The following is a 15,498-nucleotide window of genomic DNA, read 5'->3' on the forward strand; positions in this document are numbered from 1 at the left end:
GAGATAGTACTGTGGCTAAAATGTATTGAGCACTTGCCATGAAACATACATGCTGTGTATTTTATATTATTTAATCTTCATAATAACTCAAGGAGGCAGGTTCGTGTATCTCTATTGACAGATAAGGACATAGAGGTTTAGCAAGATTAAATTATGTGCCTATCGTTCAGCTGGTAAGTCCTGGGGCAAAAAAAAACTGGAATCCTTGTCTCCCAGCCTCCCAAGTCCATTTTTTTTTTTTTATTATTATACTTTAGGTTCTAGGGTGCATGTGCATAACGTGCAGGTTTGTTACTTGTGCCATGTTGGTGTGCTGCACCCATCAACTTGTCAGCACCCATGAACTCGTCATTTACATCAGGTATAACTCCTAATGCAATCCCTCCCCCCTCCCCCCGGCCCCTCCCCGTGATAAGCCCCAGTGTGTGATGTTCCCCTTCCTGAGTCCAAGTGATCTCATTGTTCAGTTCCCACCTATGAGTGAGAACATGCGGTATTTGGTTTTCTGTTCTTGCGATAGTTTGCTGAGAATGATGGTTTCCAGCTGCATCCATGTCCCTACAAAGGACACAAACTCATCCTTTTTTATGGCTGCATAGTATTCCATGGTGTATATGTGCCACATTTTCTTAATCCAGTCTGTCACTGATGGACATTTGGGTTGATTATTGCAGCACTATTCACAATAGCAAAGACTTGGAATCAACCCAAGTCCATTTTTTAACTAGTGGTCTCCAGAGTGCACAAAGCAAACCACTGTGATATGGGAAAAAAATCATTAAAATTACAATGGTAGAATCCCATACTTTAAAGATTGTATTTTTGTGTATATTTTACAATGTGCATTCTGTACTAGTATAGTAATACATGCATATCATATGTACATGCATAATTAGTAAATTAATAAGTAATTGGGGGTATATGCTTAAAACATTTACTAATGTGAAGATGCAGTAAAACACTTTGGAGATTATTGCTTCAAACCACTATGCAAACTGTCTTTTTGCCTTCTCCTGTTCTCAGTTATAAGCTACATTCACCTCATATAGTCACGTTACGTTTTAAAATGCAATGCTAGTTCTAATTTAGTTACATAGAAACTTTTTACTTCATAGATTCTTTTCATGCCACTCCTCAGTATTTTCTGAAATTTATGAAGACCTTTGGGCCTTTCAGTACTTTGTGATAGTGAAAGGAATAGAGGCCTTAGACCAGACAGACTTGAGTTCAAATATTAACTTTTACTTTACTGACCATGTGATCTCAGACAAGTACTTTAATTTCTCAGAGCCTCAGTTTGCTCATCTATGAAATGGAGATAACATTTACTTTGCAGATTGTTGTAAAATTTAGCAATATCTTTTTTTTTTTTTTTTTTTTTTGAGACGGAGTCTTGCTCTGTCGCCCAGGCTAGAGTGCAATGACACGATCTTGGCTCACTGCAACCTCTGCCTCTCAGGTTCAAGTGATTCTCCTGCTTCAGTCTCCTGAGTAGCTGGGATTACAGGTGCGCACCACCACGCCCGGCTATTTTTTTTGTATTTTTAGTAGAGACGATTTCACCATGTTGGTCAGCCTGGTATCAAACACCTGATCCACCCACCTTGGCCTCCCAAAGTGCTGGGATTACAGGCATGAGCCACCACGCCCGGCCAGCAATATCTTAAGGAAATAGCATTGGTCCTGGCATACAGTAGATAATTTTTAAATGGTACCAAATAGTAATCATAGCAATAGTACTTATTTACTGTAGAGAACACCTATGGCCCAGTAGTTCCTCCCCTCTAAAATCAAGTCGCATATACAATATTTTTAGCAAAGTTTGGCTGAGACTGTTCTTAATTCAACTTGGAAACTTATTTGAGCATGTATAAAAAGTGTTGGCTACTACATATGGCCACATGAGTTAGGGAATGCTATTTACATGGACTACAGTGGGAAAGGCTGCTCCTAGCCTTGGGTAGAGCGGCAGCCCTGGAAATATACTGGCAAAAACATACAGGGCCAAATATATGGCAGCCTCCACAGAACAACAGGAAATGGATGCAGCTGCCCACATGCATTGGTTGGCATGTTGAATACCTCTCTGTTTGTTGATGCTCTCCACAGATCTGTACCCCCGACTTGGTGGTATTCCTGGCTTGTGCTAATCAGAGACTCAAAGAAAGATTACTGAAGCGTGCAGAACAGCAGGGCCGACCAGACGACAATGTAAAAGCTACCCAAAGGAGACTAATGAACTTCAAGCAGAACGCTGCTCCATTGGTTAAATACTTCCAGGAAAAGGGGCTCATCATGACAGTAAGTTAGCTCAAGTTTTACAAGTCCAATACAAGAACGCTCTTTCAGATCTCTCATTAGCCTATGTTCTCATGTAGAAATCCTCTTTACCTTAAAAAGTGGCTTTTTGGGGGTACAGAACCAAGGGAAAAAAAATGTATCATTTTGACCTGATTTGCCTTTTTAAGCCATAATGTTTTTTAAAAACATTCATTTTAATTTAATTGATTTTTATGAAAGAAGATAAATTTTAACCTTGACCAAAATTCTTTAGTCCTCAAGTAAAAAAATGTTTTAAAATAACTGTCTGGGTGATTGTAAGCGATATTTGTCCAGTCTCTCCACTCTTCTGTCTGTCTTTGGAAGCCTAACAAAATTGATAGACTTATAACCAGACAGTTGATGTGGGGTGATGATAGATTTAAGCGTTGTTTGTCATAATGTACTACATAAAGAAATGAGATTCTGACTTCACAGAAAAAGTTTCCTAAGGGTTTGACTTGTCATAAAGAAGTGATAATGTGTCAAAATGGGAGGTAGTCACCCTTCTGCTCCTTTGATGCAATGCAAATATTAATGTTTTCCTAAAATTTTAGTTTGTTTTGTGGCTGATGATATTCAGTGTGCCAATGAAAGATGACACTGAATCATTAGTTTGTACAGTTTTTAGAATCTAGAACATTAGAGGTGAAGGTTCAGCTAAATTTATGATCATCACAACATCAGATTCCAGTATGAAAGTGTGGAGGAGACAAAGAGGATAATGGGTCATCTGAAGAAAGCACTTTATGCAAGAAGACACTAAAACCACAGCAGCTCCTTGACAGCTGGATGGTGGCAGACCTTGGCAGAATCCTCCTCTCAGCCCTTGGACCCGGGCCAGTGGACCAAAGAGTTTTGTCTACTTGGGTTACAAGCCTCTGTAGAGAACCTAATCAAAGCGATCCATGCCCATTGCAATAAAAAGCACATAAAGACTTTTTTCCCACAAATGTTAGGTAAACCAGCTGAAGCCCATCCAGAGAGCTCCTGTGATCTTAACAATTTCTGGGTTAAAACTCTCTTCATTAGACTAGGATGCCCTCGGGCCTGAAAGAGACAGACATGACATTTGAAAAATAATTTCTTTGCAATCTTTTTGGCACCATAAAGAAATATTCAACATGATTTGCTCTTTGAGTCAAAGTTGTCATGTCGCAGAATTGTAAATCTGATCTGGAAATTGTTCACAAGCCACGGTTCATATTTTGATTTAAAGCAGGCATTGAGTAATTGAAAAGATTTGGGAAAATCAGGGTGGATGCTTCTGTGGCTATGTTTTGTTGGGGTTTTGTTGTTGTTGTTGTTGTTGTTGTTGTTGTTTTGTCTTGTTTTTTTGAGATGGAGTCTTGCTCTGTTGCCCGGGCTGAAGTGCAATGGCATGATCTCGGCTTACTGCAACCTCCATCTCCCGGGTTCAAGCGATTCTCCTGACTCAGCCTCCCAAGTAGGTGGGATTACAGATGCCCGGCTAATTTTTTGTATTTTTAGTAGAGACAGGGTTTCACCATGTTGGCCAGGCTGGTCTCGAACTCCTGACCTCATGATCTGCCCACCTCAGCCTCCTAAAGTGCTAGGATTATAGGCTGTTGTTCGTTTTTCTCACCAGTTACCAACACTAACTTCCACATTGTATCATAAAAAAAGAAATTTGCCCTACAAACCAAACCCCAACTGTAAGGTGCAAGGCCAGATTTAATTGATATTTGCAAGGCTCAAAGGTGTTACCAGAGTGTCTCTGATTACTCCCTGCTTGTCACATTCGTCATCACAAGCAGAGCAGATTTCTCAAATGAATGCGGAGTGGAGATTGTTAATTTACTAATATTTTGCATGGAGGTGAAATGCCATTGCCTCTAATTGAAGGAGTCAATAACAATGTGGATGACAGCCTGTAACCTCACTGCTAAAACCAAATGAGCTTTAAGATAAATGCTTCTAATTACTGAGATAAAACTTGCCTAGTAAAGTCACCTTTTGGAAAGCAATGAACGCAAACACAGGCTAAGCTCTGGGGAATGTAATTTGAAAAAATTGTCTGACAAAGAAGCAAAACACGTGTCCTCTTTTAGAACCTGGATCATAGTTTACTGCTGGAATTAAAATATATTTGGTGACACTTCTGCTTTTAAAGATGAGTTAAATAATAAAAATGGTCATTTATATTAATAATAAGCATGTTAAGATTTTAATAAAAATCTGGGGATTAATAGATAAAACCCAAATATTTCCTTTTCTCTGTAGTTTTTTTTCCCTTTTCTCCTACCTGCCCCTCCTAATTCATTCATTTACTCATTCAGTAAATATTTACTGAAAACCAGGATACTCTGCTAGGGGACAGGGGTGCAGAGCTAAGTAAACAAAGGGTAAGGATCTTTATTTTGACACTGACATATTGCAGGCACCTAGAACAGTACCTGCTCACTATATAGTAAGCTCCAGGAAATGAACAGAGCTTGCAGCATGTGAAGAAAGAGATTAAACAATCAGTTATTAAGTGTGATGACTGTTGAGTTATTATATGTGATAATTGTGATGAATTATTAAGTGCAAAAATGTGCAGGGTGTCCTCACATATGTCATGCACTGTTTTAGGGATTGGAATTCCCTGTGGTGAATAGAACATACTGTCTCCACACTCCAATAGCATTAATCACTTATCTCTGCACAGAGTTCTTAAGGGCCACAGAGACCATGTCCCTGTTTAGTACAGTTGAGAAACTTCATGTTGGTACTCCTCTTCTCTGGGGGTTTGGTGTCTGCATCCTGTCACTTGGAATCTCAGTTCCATTGCCATTTAATAATTTCATGATCCCCTACAAGGTACTAGCCTCTAGGACTCGATCTCTCTATTTGTAAATTGGAGACAGTGTTACCTACCTCATAATATTGTTGTGTGGGTGAAATGAGAGAATATACATAACATGGTAGATGATGGTAATGCAGAGGGCGTGTTTTAAGATGCTCCATGCAGCCGCTTTGCCTGATTCAGATTCCAGCTGCACCACCTACCACCTGTGTGACTTCCTGCAGGTTACTTATCTGCTCTGCAACTCATATGCCTTACCTGTAAAATAGGTATAATCATCAATCCTACCTCAGCGTGATTGTGAGGATTAAATGGATGTCAAGAGCTTAAAATGGTGTCTAGAATGTTGTAAGGGTAAATGACATGATTGATAGTCTTGTACAGTTTTTATATTTCTTCGTCTCTCTTCCTTCCCCAACAAATGCTCATCTTTTAGAACCTACAGTAACCACTAGCAATTCTGTGCTCTTTGAGGGAACTCTGTTGCCTTTTCTCCAATACATAGGTTATTGAAGAAATCCAAAATGAATAGGTTGTAAAAACTTTAGACATAATTCACCTTTTTCTTTAAAGGTGTCTATTAATCAGTTATAAGTTTGACTCAGTGTCTCCTTTAGCTTCTATATTGTCTGTGTAATCAAGCTATATAATGGCAGTGTCTGTATAGTAACAGACGTCATTCCACTCTTTTTTCTTGTTTACTTCATTGACTACATCTGTTGGCAGATTTGACTAGAGAACAAACCCAGTGTAAAGAGAAAACCTAATCAGATTAGCCAAGAAAAACATGCTGTTGCTTGAATACTGTATCTTACTGACATAGTTCCCATTACATGAACTTCTTCATTTTTATTCTTGTATTATACATGTCCATGTGCAGTCATGTGTGCAAGTATGAATGAAAATAATATGAAATCATAAGGCTGGTATGTTAAAGACTACTTCATAGAATTTTCTCAGACATATTTATATGTTGTCTTTAACTTACCGTGAGGTCGGATATAATTCCTCAATACATCTTTTACTGCTTTATGCTTGTAATTAAAGATTAGGAGGCTGTGAGTTCCCAATGTTTGTCAGAAGATTTTTCTGGTAGTTTAGGTATTGCTGGATCAAGGAAAGCTACTTTTAGTATTGCTGAGTAAGCTGTGTCTCTTGACATTTTAGAGCACTTGAACTTGAAACTGTGTAACTCTTGAATAATAATTTCCCTTTTATAGATTTTTAAAGTTCCAATAAAATGTGTGTTTCATGATCATTTTTAATCTTTCTTGTAAAAGTTTTTTTTCAACTGGTCTTCATTTCAATCAGTCTCACCAAGTTGGAACACTTTTTTTCTTTTTTTTAGTTTATATTTTTTGTACATGAATAAGTTATTTAGTGGTTATTTCTGAGATTTTAGTATGCCCATCAGCTGAGCAGTATTTACTGTACCCAATGTGTAGTCTTTGATCCCTCATCCCTCTCAGGAACCCTTTTTTAAGAAGCAGAATTAATTAAGACAGGTCAAGTTTTTGTAAGTTTGATGAACTTTTTAAAAAATATATGCAATTTTGTTTATTTTTAAAGAAAAAGATCTTCTTAAATTGTGCAAAAAGAAAAGTTCAGATGCAATGTATATGTTATTTTTCCAAAATGCATTCAAAACTCTTTGCCATTAAATGTTCTATTCAGCCAGAAAAACACGGAATTCACCAGGGAAATGGATATACACTTATGTGCATTAAACAAATACTACTGAATATTGGTAATAATCATTAAAATCCATATTTAGCTTTAGACTGTGAAGTAAACAAATGGTCATTTTCCTTTTGGACTTTTTGTAGGAGTATAACTTGAAATCAGAGGTAAGCTGTGGTAACAGGAGGTATGAAGAGGCCTACTAATTCATACCCAGGTTTACCAACTAAATCTCTTCAGCCAGGAAAGGCAGAGGCTGAAAAAAGGTTAAAATCAGGATTATTTATTGTTCACCTCCTGGGAAGTGGTCGAGGAATGTGAGGAGGGCTACAATGGCATTTAACAAGGCTGTATAGACCAATGATTCCCTAATTTTAGTACTTACTAGGCCAGAAAAAAAAAATATTTTTTAAGTAGGGGCAAGATGGCTTTTCAATTTTACAAAGTGAAAGCATTAGAAGAAAACTCCCAATACTTGCCTTATTTTTCTAATTTTGCTGCGGATTGGGAAACACTCATCACAAACCAGCACCAGTATTGGGAAACGAGTGACAGAGAGAGCATAGTCCTGTCAAACTACACCATTGTTTATTACCAGACATTGCCCCCGAGTCCCAGATAACCCCTTTCACACTACAGTTGCTTCATTTGCCCCATATCACTTCCTTCAAATTTGAGAATCCCTGCATTATGCATTTCAGATTTACCACTGAAACTATGCACAGTTGACCCTCGAATAACACAAGGTTTGGGGTGCCAGCCCCTGTGCAATTGAAAATCCACTTGAAACTTTGACTCCCCCTAAACAGAACTACTACTAATAACTTACTGTCAACCAGAGCCTTATCAATAACATAAACAGCCGATTAACACATATTTTGTATGTTATACATATTATGTACTGATTCTTACCATAAGGTAAGATAGAGAAAAGAAAATATTATTACTTAAGTCATGAGGAAGAGAAAATATATTTATTATTCATTAAGTGGAAATGGATTATCATAAAGTTCTTCATTCTTGTTGTCCTCACACTGAGTACACTGAGGAGGAGGAGGAAGAAGAGGGGTTGGTGCTTCTGTCTCAGAGTGACAGAGGTGGACCAAAGTGGACCACGTTCTTCAAACCCAGGTCGTGAAGGATCTACTGTAATTCCCATCCCATCAGACACTCCTAGCCAAAGGAAAAATAAGTAGGAAGAGTAAAAGTTAGTTTAGAGAGAACTGCTGAATAATTATTTGTTAACTGACTTCACATTTCATAGGAACCAACACTAACATTTAAAGTATAATAGTTCATTTATCCCTAAACTCTCGATGTACAGCCACTGGTTAATTATCACCAACTCCACTTAGCATCACTGCACAGGTGGTAGAAATGGGAAGAAAAATAACCCAAAGGAGAAAAGAATTTTTTTTTCGATACAGGGTCTGGCTCTGTTGCCCAGGCTGAAGTGCAGTGGCGTGACCTCAGCTCACTGCAACCTCTGCCTACCAGGTTCAAGCCATCCTCCCACCTCTGCCTCCCAAGTAGCTGGAATCACAGGTGTATGCCACCATGCCCGCTTAATTTTTTGTATGTTTTGTAGAGACAGGGTCTCAGTCTGTTGCTCAGGCTGGTCTCGAACTCCTGGGCTAAAGCAATCCACCCACCTTGGCCTCCCAAAGTGCTGGGATTACAGGCATGAGCCACCACACCCAGTCAGGAGAAAAGAAAACTAAACAGCATAAACACTTAACAGCAACCCACCTAAACGTGAGAAAAGCAAACAAACGTGTTTGATAACAAATTGCCAAAACAAACCCATTCTCCTAAAATTACTAGGAAGAAAATTCTGTTACAGCTTCTCAATAGGTAAAGGGTTGATGAGTTTGTAATGTGTGACATAATGAAGCTGTATTTCCTTTAAGTACCATCACTTATATCCTGTTTGAGCATCCATTGTCATGTAAGCAAAAGCTCCCACTAATTCCTATTTGGTGGATTTAGTAACTAAGAAAATAGTTGAGGAAGGGTTTTTAAAGGTTAATAAATAGGAAAGGCTGTGGAAGTATTCTGGAAGATATTTATTTAGGTGACAATGATATCTGTATTCACCTGGATATATGGTCCTCTAAATTGCTTTTCAGTTGCCAGAGTGTATTTAGATTAAGTAAATAGTACCTTCTGGCAAAAAACCTGATGCTGGTAGAACCTCAGTGAGAGCCCTGAAGCAACATGAGAGATACCGTATTCATTTTTGACTGGAATAAAGAGCAGCTTAAAAGGAATCACATTCTCTGGGCAATAAGCACTTATTAAATCTTACTGTGTGTAGAGCTGCCAAGATGGTGCCGCCCTCAGAAAAGTCCTGTTGCTTCCCTAAGGAGCTTGCCATCTCTGGGGATTACTCAGTGTTGCCCACTTAATTTACCTATTTACATACCTATTTGTAATTTTGGTTTTAAAATATCCAGAACTAAATTGAAAAGTGAATCTGATTACTTTCATATACTGTCATTATTGTGGGCTCTAAAGCTAAAATACCATGATCACAATTTCTCTTTCTGATCTTTTGGATGGAAAGGAAAATAAAAGCACAAAGATAAAGCCATTTGCTCACAAAATGGCAACCCGCATATAGCAAAGCATATCATCCACAGTCCTGGGCAGCAAATTCTGCTGGTTCCTGAACAGCATCAAAACAACAGGAAGAACAAGCAGATACCACATTTATAGCTCATTCTGGCATTCTGTCTCTGTCATAAGCAACGCCCTGACTCACAACTTTTCCATACCCAAAGCTCCCTCACTTCCAGTCGTCTTCACACCCCGTAGGCAGAAAGCAAACCAAATGACTCAGCAAATGCATCTCTCTCTCGAAGTTAGAAACTGCTGCTGATTATATGACAGTCCTACTGTCAGCATCGGATGAGAAGAGCTCTTGCACCAAAAATGCAATATTTTATTGTGATGTTTTGCTTAGGTATTAACAGGAAAAATAAGGAAGAACTTTAAAAATGAAATAACTTCCTCCCCCAACAGAATGTAAAATGTTTTTCTGTTGATTTTATTATTACAGACACTCATAAAACAGAGTCCAAAGAGCCCCATGAACAATTTTTTAACCAGCTGAAATATAAAGCAAGGCCCTCACATGATAACTATAAAACAAGTAATGTGGACAAAATCGAGATAATTCAAGTGAAGACATTTGGAGATTCACATTAAGAAAATTCCAGTTCTAAGAACTGTTATTGACAGGTCTGTCTATAAATACTTTAGTTAAGATCTGTGCTATTTCTACGGGACTTTCTTCAACAATACCTTGTCTTTTTAAATTTTTTAAAGCAAAAGAAAAAAAATTACTAACTAGTTGGTAACTGAATGTCATGTCATACTAACAACTTCCTAAAACTCCTGTTTCAACCCTACAGGTTCTATATGTGTACACACGCACATACATATTTTTAGCTGGTTGATTCTCCAGGAGACACTCTGTGATCAGAACAATAATGTTGACAATAATGTCAACAAATATTCCAGACTTCAGAGTTAGGTCTTCATTTACTTTGAAATGTTATACTAAGACTTACTGGGAACATAAGTAAGAAAATAATGTTTTGGGGCCAGGCAGGGTGGCTCATGGCTGTAATCCCAGCACTTTGGGAGGCAGAGGCGGGTGGATCATGAGGTCAGGAGATCGAGGCCATCCTGGCTAACATGGTGAAACCCGTCTCTACTAAAAATACAAAAAATTTGCCAGGCATGGTGGCGGGCGCCTTTAGTCCCAGCTACTCGGGAGGCTGAGGCAGGAGAATGGTGTGAACCTGGGAGGCAGAGCTTGCAGTGAACCGAGATCTCACCACTGCACTCCAGCCTGGGCGACAGAGCTAAACTCTATCTAAAAAAAAAAAAAGAAAATAATATTTTTGGTAATGTCCTTAGACTAAATTTTTTTCATGCTTAAGGCCAAACTAATTGGAATTAATCAATATCTTTTAAAGAGAGATGGCACTATAGTTAAAGTAAATGTCTCCCCCCCTGCAAAAAAAGAAAAAGAATAAGCATTTAAGGCTTGCCAGTCAGGTAAATACAACAAAATATTATTAATAGATGGTGCCTTAGAAAACAATGGCTAACAATTCCTGAGTGCTTAATATGTGCCTAGTACTATTCAGAATGTTTCTGTTCTCACTTATAAGTGGGATCTAAACATTGATTACAATTACCTATATAACAAATTTGCACATGTACCTCTGAACCTAAAATAAACATTAGAAAAAAAACTAAAAAACAAGCCAAAAATGTTTTGCATGTGATAACTCATTATTTCTCACCTAATCTTGTTGGGGCAGATACTATTGTTATCTCCATTTTGTAAATGAGAAAGATGAAGGCACGTGAAAGTGTAGCCTACCAGTATCCCACAGGAGCGGTGGAGTCTCAACCCAGATCACACTGCTGGCCCCAAAGGCTGTTTTGTGATCATTCTGTTGTTCGTTCGTTAAAACACTTTATCCAGGCCCTTGTCATTTGACAAGCATCTCTATCCAGCTGTAATCTGTTCATTTCTGTTTTTTAGAAAAGAATAAATAGGAAAATTAATTATATTTGGTCTATTACATTGAGAAGTTTTTAAAGTAATTTTTACTAGGTAATAGATGTAAAACGATTAAGATAATTCATAAAATTGATTAATCTAAGCACAGAAATATAGAAGCAAAGAAATTATACTACAAATGGCCAATTGTTGGACCTTGTATTTTTGTTTATCTATACTACTATCTCCTTCTTGCTCAGTCCTACAAATCAAACGTAAAACCAAGCCTTCAGTTCTGGGACAGGCAAAGCACTGTCCTTGTCTCCCTTAAGCCTTACAGTTCCCTTTCCCCATTATGATAGTCCTTTTATAGTAATTCATTCAAACCATTTTATTGAGGGCCTATGTATTCGTGGCACTCTTTTCATCAGACAATAGTGATCCTCCTTTTATTCAACAGCTATCTGTTGACATGCCTGATCATGACATTTTCCCATATCCAAGGTACCACAGCAGGCACTGCAAGGAATACAAAGATGATGCGGAGCCCGATCCTATCTGCAGGGAGTTTGTGGTACAGGCACATAGACGATAGAAACATAAATAACTTGAACTCAGCTGAGGAAGGGGTACGTGCCACCACACCAAAGTAATAGAACAGGCCAGGAAGAATAAAGGGCAGGGAGTGAGTTCTTCCTGGAAAGATTAGGGAAGGCTCTCCTGGAAACATTGACCCTTGAGAGACGGGGAAGAGTTGGAACCCAGAAATAGGAAAGAAAGGCACGATAAGCAGACACAGGACATGAGTGTAGAACAGAGTACTGAGAATTTAGAAACCGGGGGACAGAGGTGCTATCATCAAACTGAGCAAGGCACTGAAGTGCTAGGCTAAGGAGGAAGGGTTTTTCTGTTGGCAAGTGCCAGATTGAAAGGCTTGAAGCATGGGAGTGACACAGCTAGAAATATTAAGCTGGTAGCTGTGTGTGAAACAGTGAATGGAGGAAGCATCTGGAAGGGACGTGACAAGGGCCTGGACTGGGATAGTGATTGAGTGACACAGGTTTTACTTCTCCGTAGGGCAGACCTACAACCATCTGGCACAGATGGCAACCATGGGAGTAATTGAAAAAGTGCTCTCAGGAGAAATAGCACTCAAAAATCACCTGCATCTGAGGTGTAACGTAAATTTTCCCAGTTTAACCATTTTGGTTTACCCTTTGGATAGTGTTCATGGCAAGGTTGAAAGGAAAGGAGATAGGGAAGGAAAAGGAATGTAATCAGGACTCTGACAAGCTAAAGCATTATCAAGTGACATTAAAATCCAAGCAAAGAGAAAGTAGATTCAGTTGAATCACCAGTTTTTCTTTCTACTAATAACTGTTTCAAAATAATTCATTGAGTGAATAAATTAATGAATTAATTCAATCATTATAGGTGTATGTGGAACCATTTATTTTCATGGCAGACAGCCCTGCACATCTTGTAGCAGTGAGGACATAATTCCATTAAAGCACTGTGCAATAATTGGTCTTCACCAAATATAAAACGTTTGTTTCATTACAATAAAAGAATAACTGAGCCAGGCGCAGTGGCTCATGTCTGTAATCCCAACACTTTGGGAGGCTGAAACGAGTGGATTGCTTGAGGCCAGGAATTGAAGACCAGCCTGGGCAGCGTGGCGAAACCCCATCTGTACCAAAAATACAAAAAAATTAGTTGGTCATGGTGGTGCACACCTGTAGTCCCAGCTACTTGGAAAACTGAGGTGGGAGGATCACTTGAGTCCAGGAGGTGGAGGTTGCAATGAGCCATGATTGCAGCACTGCACTCCAGCCTGGGCAACAGAGCAAGACCCTGTCTCTAAATAAATAAATAAATAAATAAATAAATAAATAAATAAATAGCTATGGCTTAAATAAACAGGTTTATTTGACATGTGTAAAAATATGTTCAGAAATAGATGATCTAGGGGTGGTACAATGAGTAGATGGTGTCATCAAGGACCCAGTCCCCTTCTGTCTTTCTGTTCCAACATCTTTAACGCTTTCTCATAGTGACAAAATGACTACCACTGCTCTGGTCATCCAATTTACCTTCCACACAGAAAAATGGTGAGATAGTAAAGGGCTGGGAAGCCACAGCTATTGTCTGTCTTTAGGAAAGCAAAAGCTTTCCCATAAACCCCTTCTGCCTCCCTCATTGACTGGCTCCTGTGTCTCATTGGTCAGAAGTGGAGCATGTGTTTCCCCTACCTTCAGGGGAAGCTGCAAAATGGAGTTTTTAGCTTTACAGCCTCTGATATAGAGGAAGATAAAGGAGAAAGGAGCTAGAATAAATGAACGAGGCAACCTATTAATCACCAAAAGGTTAAAAATAATCCTTTTTTCTGTTTGAAAAGATATGATAAAGTACATTTGCAAGTAGTTCCTTTTTTTTTTTTCTTTTTCTTGAGATGGAGTTTTGCTCTTGTTGCTCAGGCTATAGTGCAGTGGCGCAATCTCAGCTCACTGCAACCTCTGCCTTCTGGTTTCAAGCGATTCTCCTGCCTCAGCCTCCCAAGTAGCAGGAATTACAGGTGCCCGCCACCTCACCCGGCTAATTTTTGTATTTTTAGTAGAGACTGTGGTTCACCATGTTGGCCAGGCTGGTCTCGAACTCCTGACCTTGTGATCTGCCCACCTCGGCCTCCCAAAGTGCTGGGATTACAGGCGTGCACCACTGCACCCGGCCCATTTGCAAGTAATTCTATCAAAAACGGTTAAAATAGAAAATGTGCTTAATAATATTAGCTACTTTTCAGTAAGCACTTCCAATATACCAGACTCTTTATTCACCTTATATCTAATTCTTCCAGTCTTTTAAAATTAATGAAAGAAACAGAGGCTCAGAGAGGGTCAGGAACATGCCATAAAGCCTGAAGCCAGTAAACAAGGGAGCTGAGGTTTGAAATAGGTTCTATTTTGTAGGATCCCTCAGTTAATGATAAGGAATTGAACCAGAACTTATGTCCAAGTAGAGTTAAACCCCCCTCTCGAAACAGCCATAAAATATATTGATAATGCCTGTTAATGTGAACCTGGAGGTTTTTGCTGATTGAGAAGCAACAATACCTGCTAAAAGGTAAACTGAGGCACAATAAAATTTGAAAGAGTTTATTTGCACAAACAGCGGTTGATGAATTGAGCAACCCCAAGCTGGAAATGGTTCAGGAGATCAAGCAAGGGATCACAAGGGGAAGGTTTTTCTGGAGCAAACACGGAAGGAAGTAAAGAAAAGAAAATATTTGATTGGTTACCATTATACAGTTGCCTTATCCGAGCTATCCTTCTGGAGAGTCCTTAGTTATATAAGTTATTTGGCAGCTTCTGATGGGTTAACCTGAAGTTTCATTTTTTCTTTAATATAGGCATTTATAAGAAATAGCACAAGTTTCATTTACGTTTGCAAATCAAGCAAAGTTAAGGTCACTTATGAGACCTAATTGGCTTTATCTGCTCAGAGATTCTTCAAGTCTGGTCTCCATTTTAATTTACATTTACATACTTAACTATACTTTTTAAAAAATAAGAAATTTATTTCTAGGAGATGTGAAGAACTAACATACTGTATCAAGTGCAGCGCCCACTGGTTTACACATTTTAAACTATTTTAATCATTCACCTCTGTCATGTAGGTATTAAAATTATTTAGTGCCAACCGGGCATGGTGGCTCAAGCTTGTAATCTCAGCACTTTGGGAGGCCAAGGTGGGCAGATTGCCTGTGGTCAGGAGTTCAAGACCAGCCTGGACAACATGGTGAAACCCTGTCTCTACTAAAAATACAAAAATTAGGCAGGCATGGTGGTCCATGCCTGTAATCCCAGCTACTCAGTAAGCTGAGGCAGGAGAATAGCTTGAACCCGGGAGGTGGATGTTGCAGTGAGCCGAAATCGTGCCACTGCACTCCAGCCTGGGCAGCAGAGAGAGACTCCGTCTCAAAAAAAGAAAAAAAATTATTTAGTGCCTTGTGTGTGTCAGGTGTTTCTATTTAGATTATCTCATTTCAGGTAAAGATAGGGACTTGCTGCCTTTTCTTAAATAAACTCTAAACTCTGCAGTCTGACTCTTGCCTCACCCACTCCGCATCTCACTCTGACATTACTCATTGGTCCTGGTCTGCCCTGCTTCA

General features: G+C 38.9%; 1 protein-coding gene across 2 annotated transcripts in view; it reads left to right on the forward strand.

Moving 5' to 3' along the window:
* The window catches only part of AK5 (adenylate kinase 5), a 155,444-nt gene that overhangs the window by 59,661 nt on the left and 80,285 nt on the right, over positions 1-15,498 (forward strand). For both annotated transcript variants that reach the window (XM_011977935.1, XM_011977942.1), the window contains exon 6: positions 2,110-2,301. In XM_011977935.1, the coding sequence (XP_011833325.1) occupies positions 2,110-2,301 (192 nt within the window). The remainder of the gene's footprint in view (positions 1-2,109; positions 2,302-15,498) is intronic.

The sequence above is a fragment of the Mandrillus leucophaeus genome, unplaced genomic scaffold (assembly GCF_000951045.1).
Source record: "Mandrillus leucophaeus isolate KB7577 unplaced genomic scaffold, Mleu.le_1.0 Scaffold103, whole genome shotgun sequence".
NCBI classification, from domain to species: Eukaryota; Metazoa; Chordata; class Mammalia; order Primates; family Cercopithecidae; genus Mandrillus; species Mandrillus leucophaeus.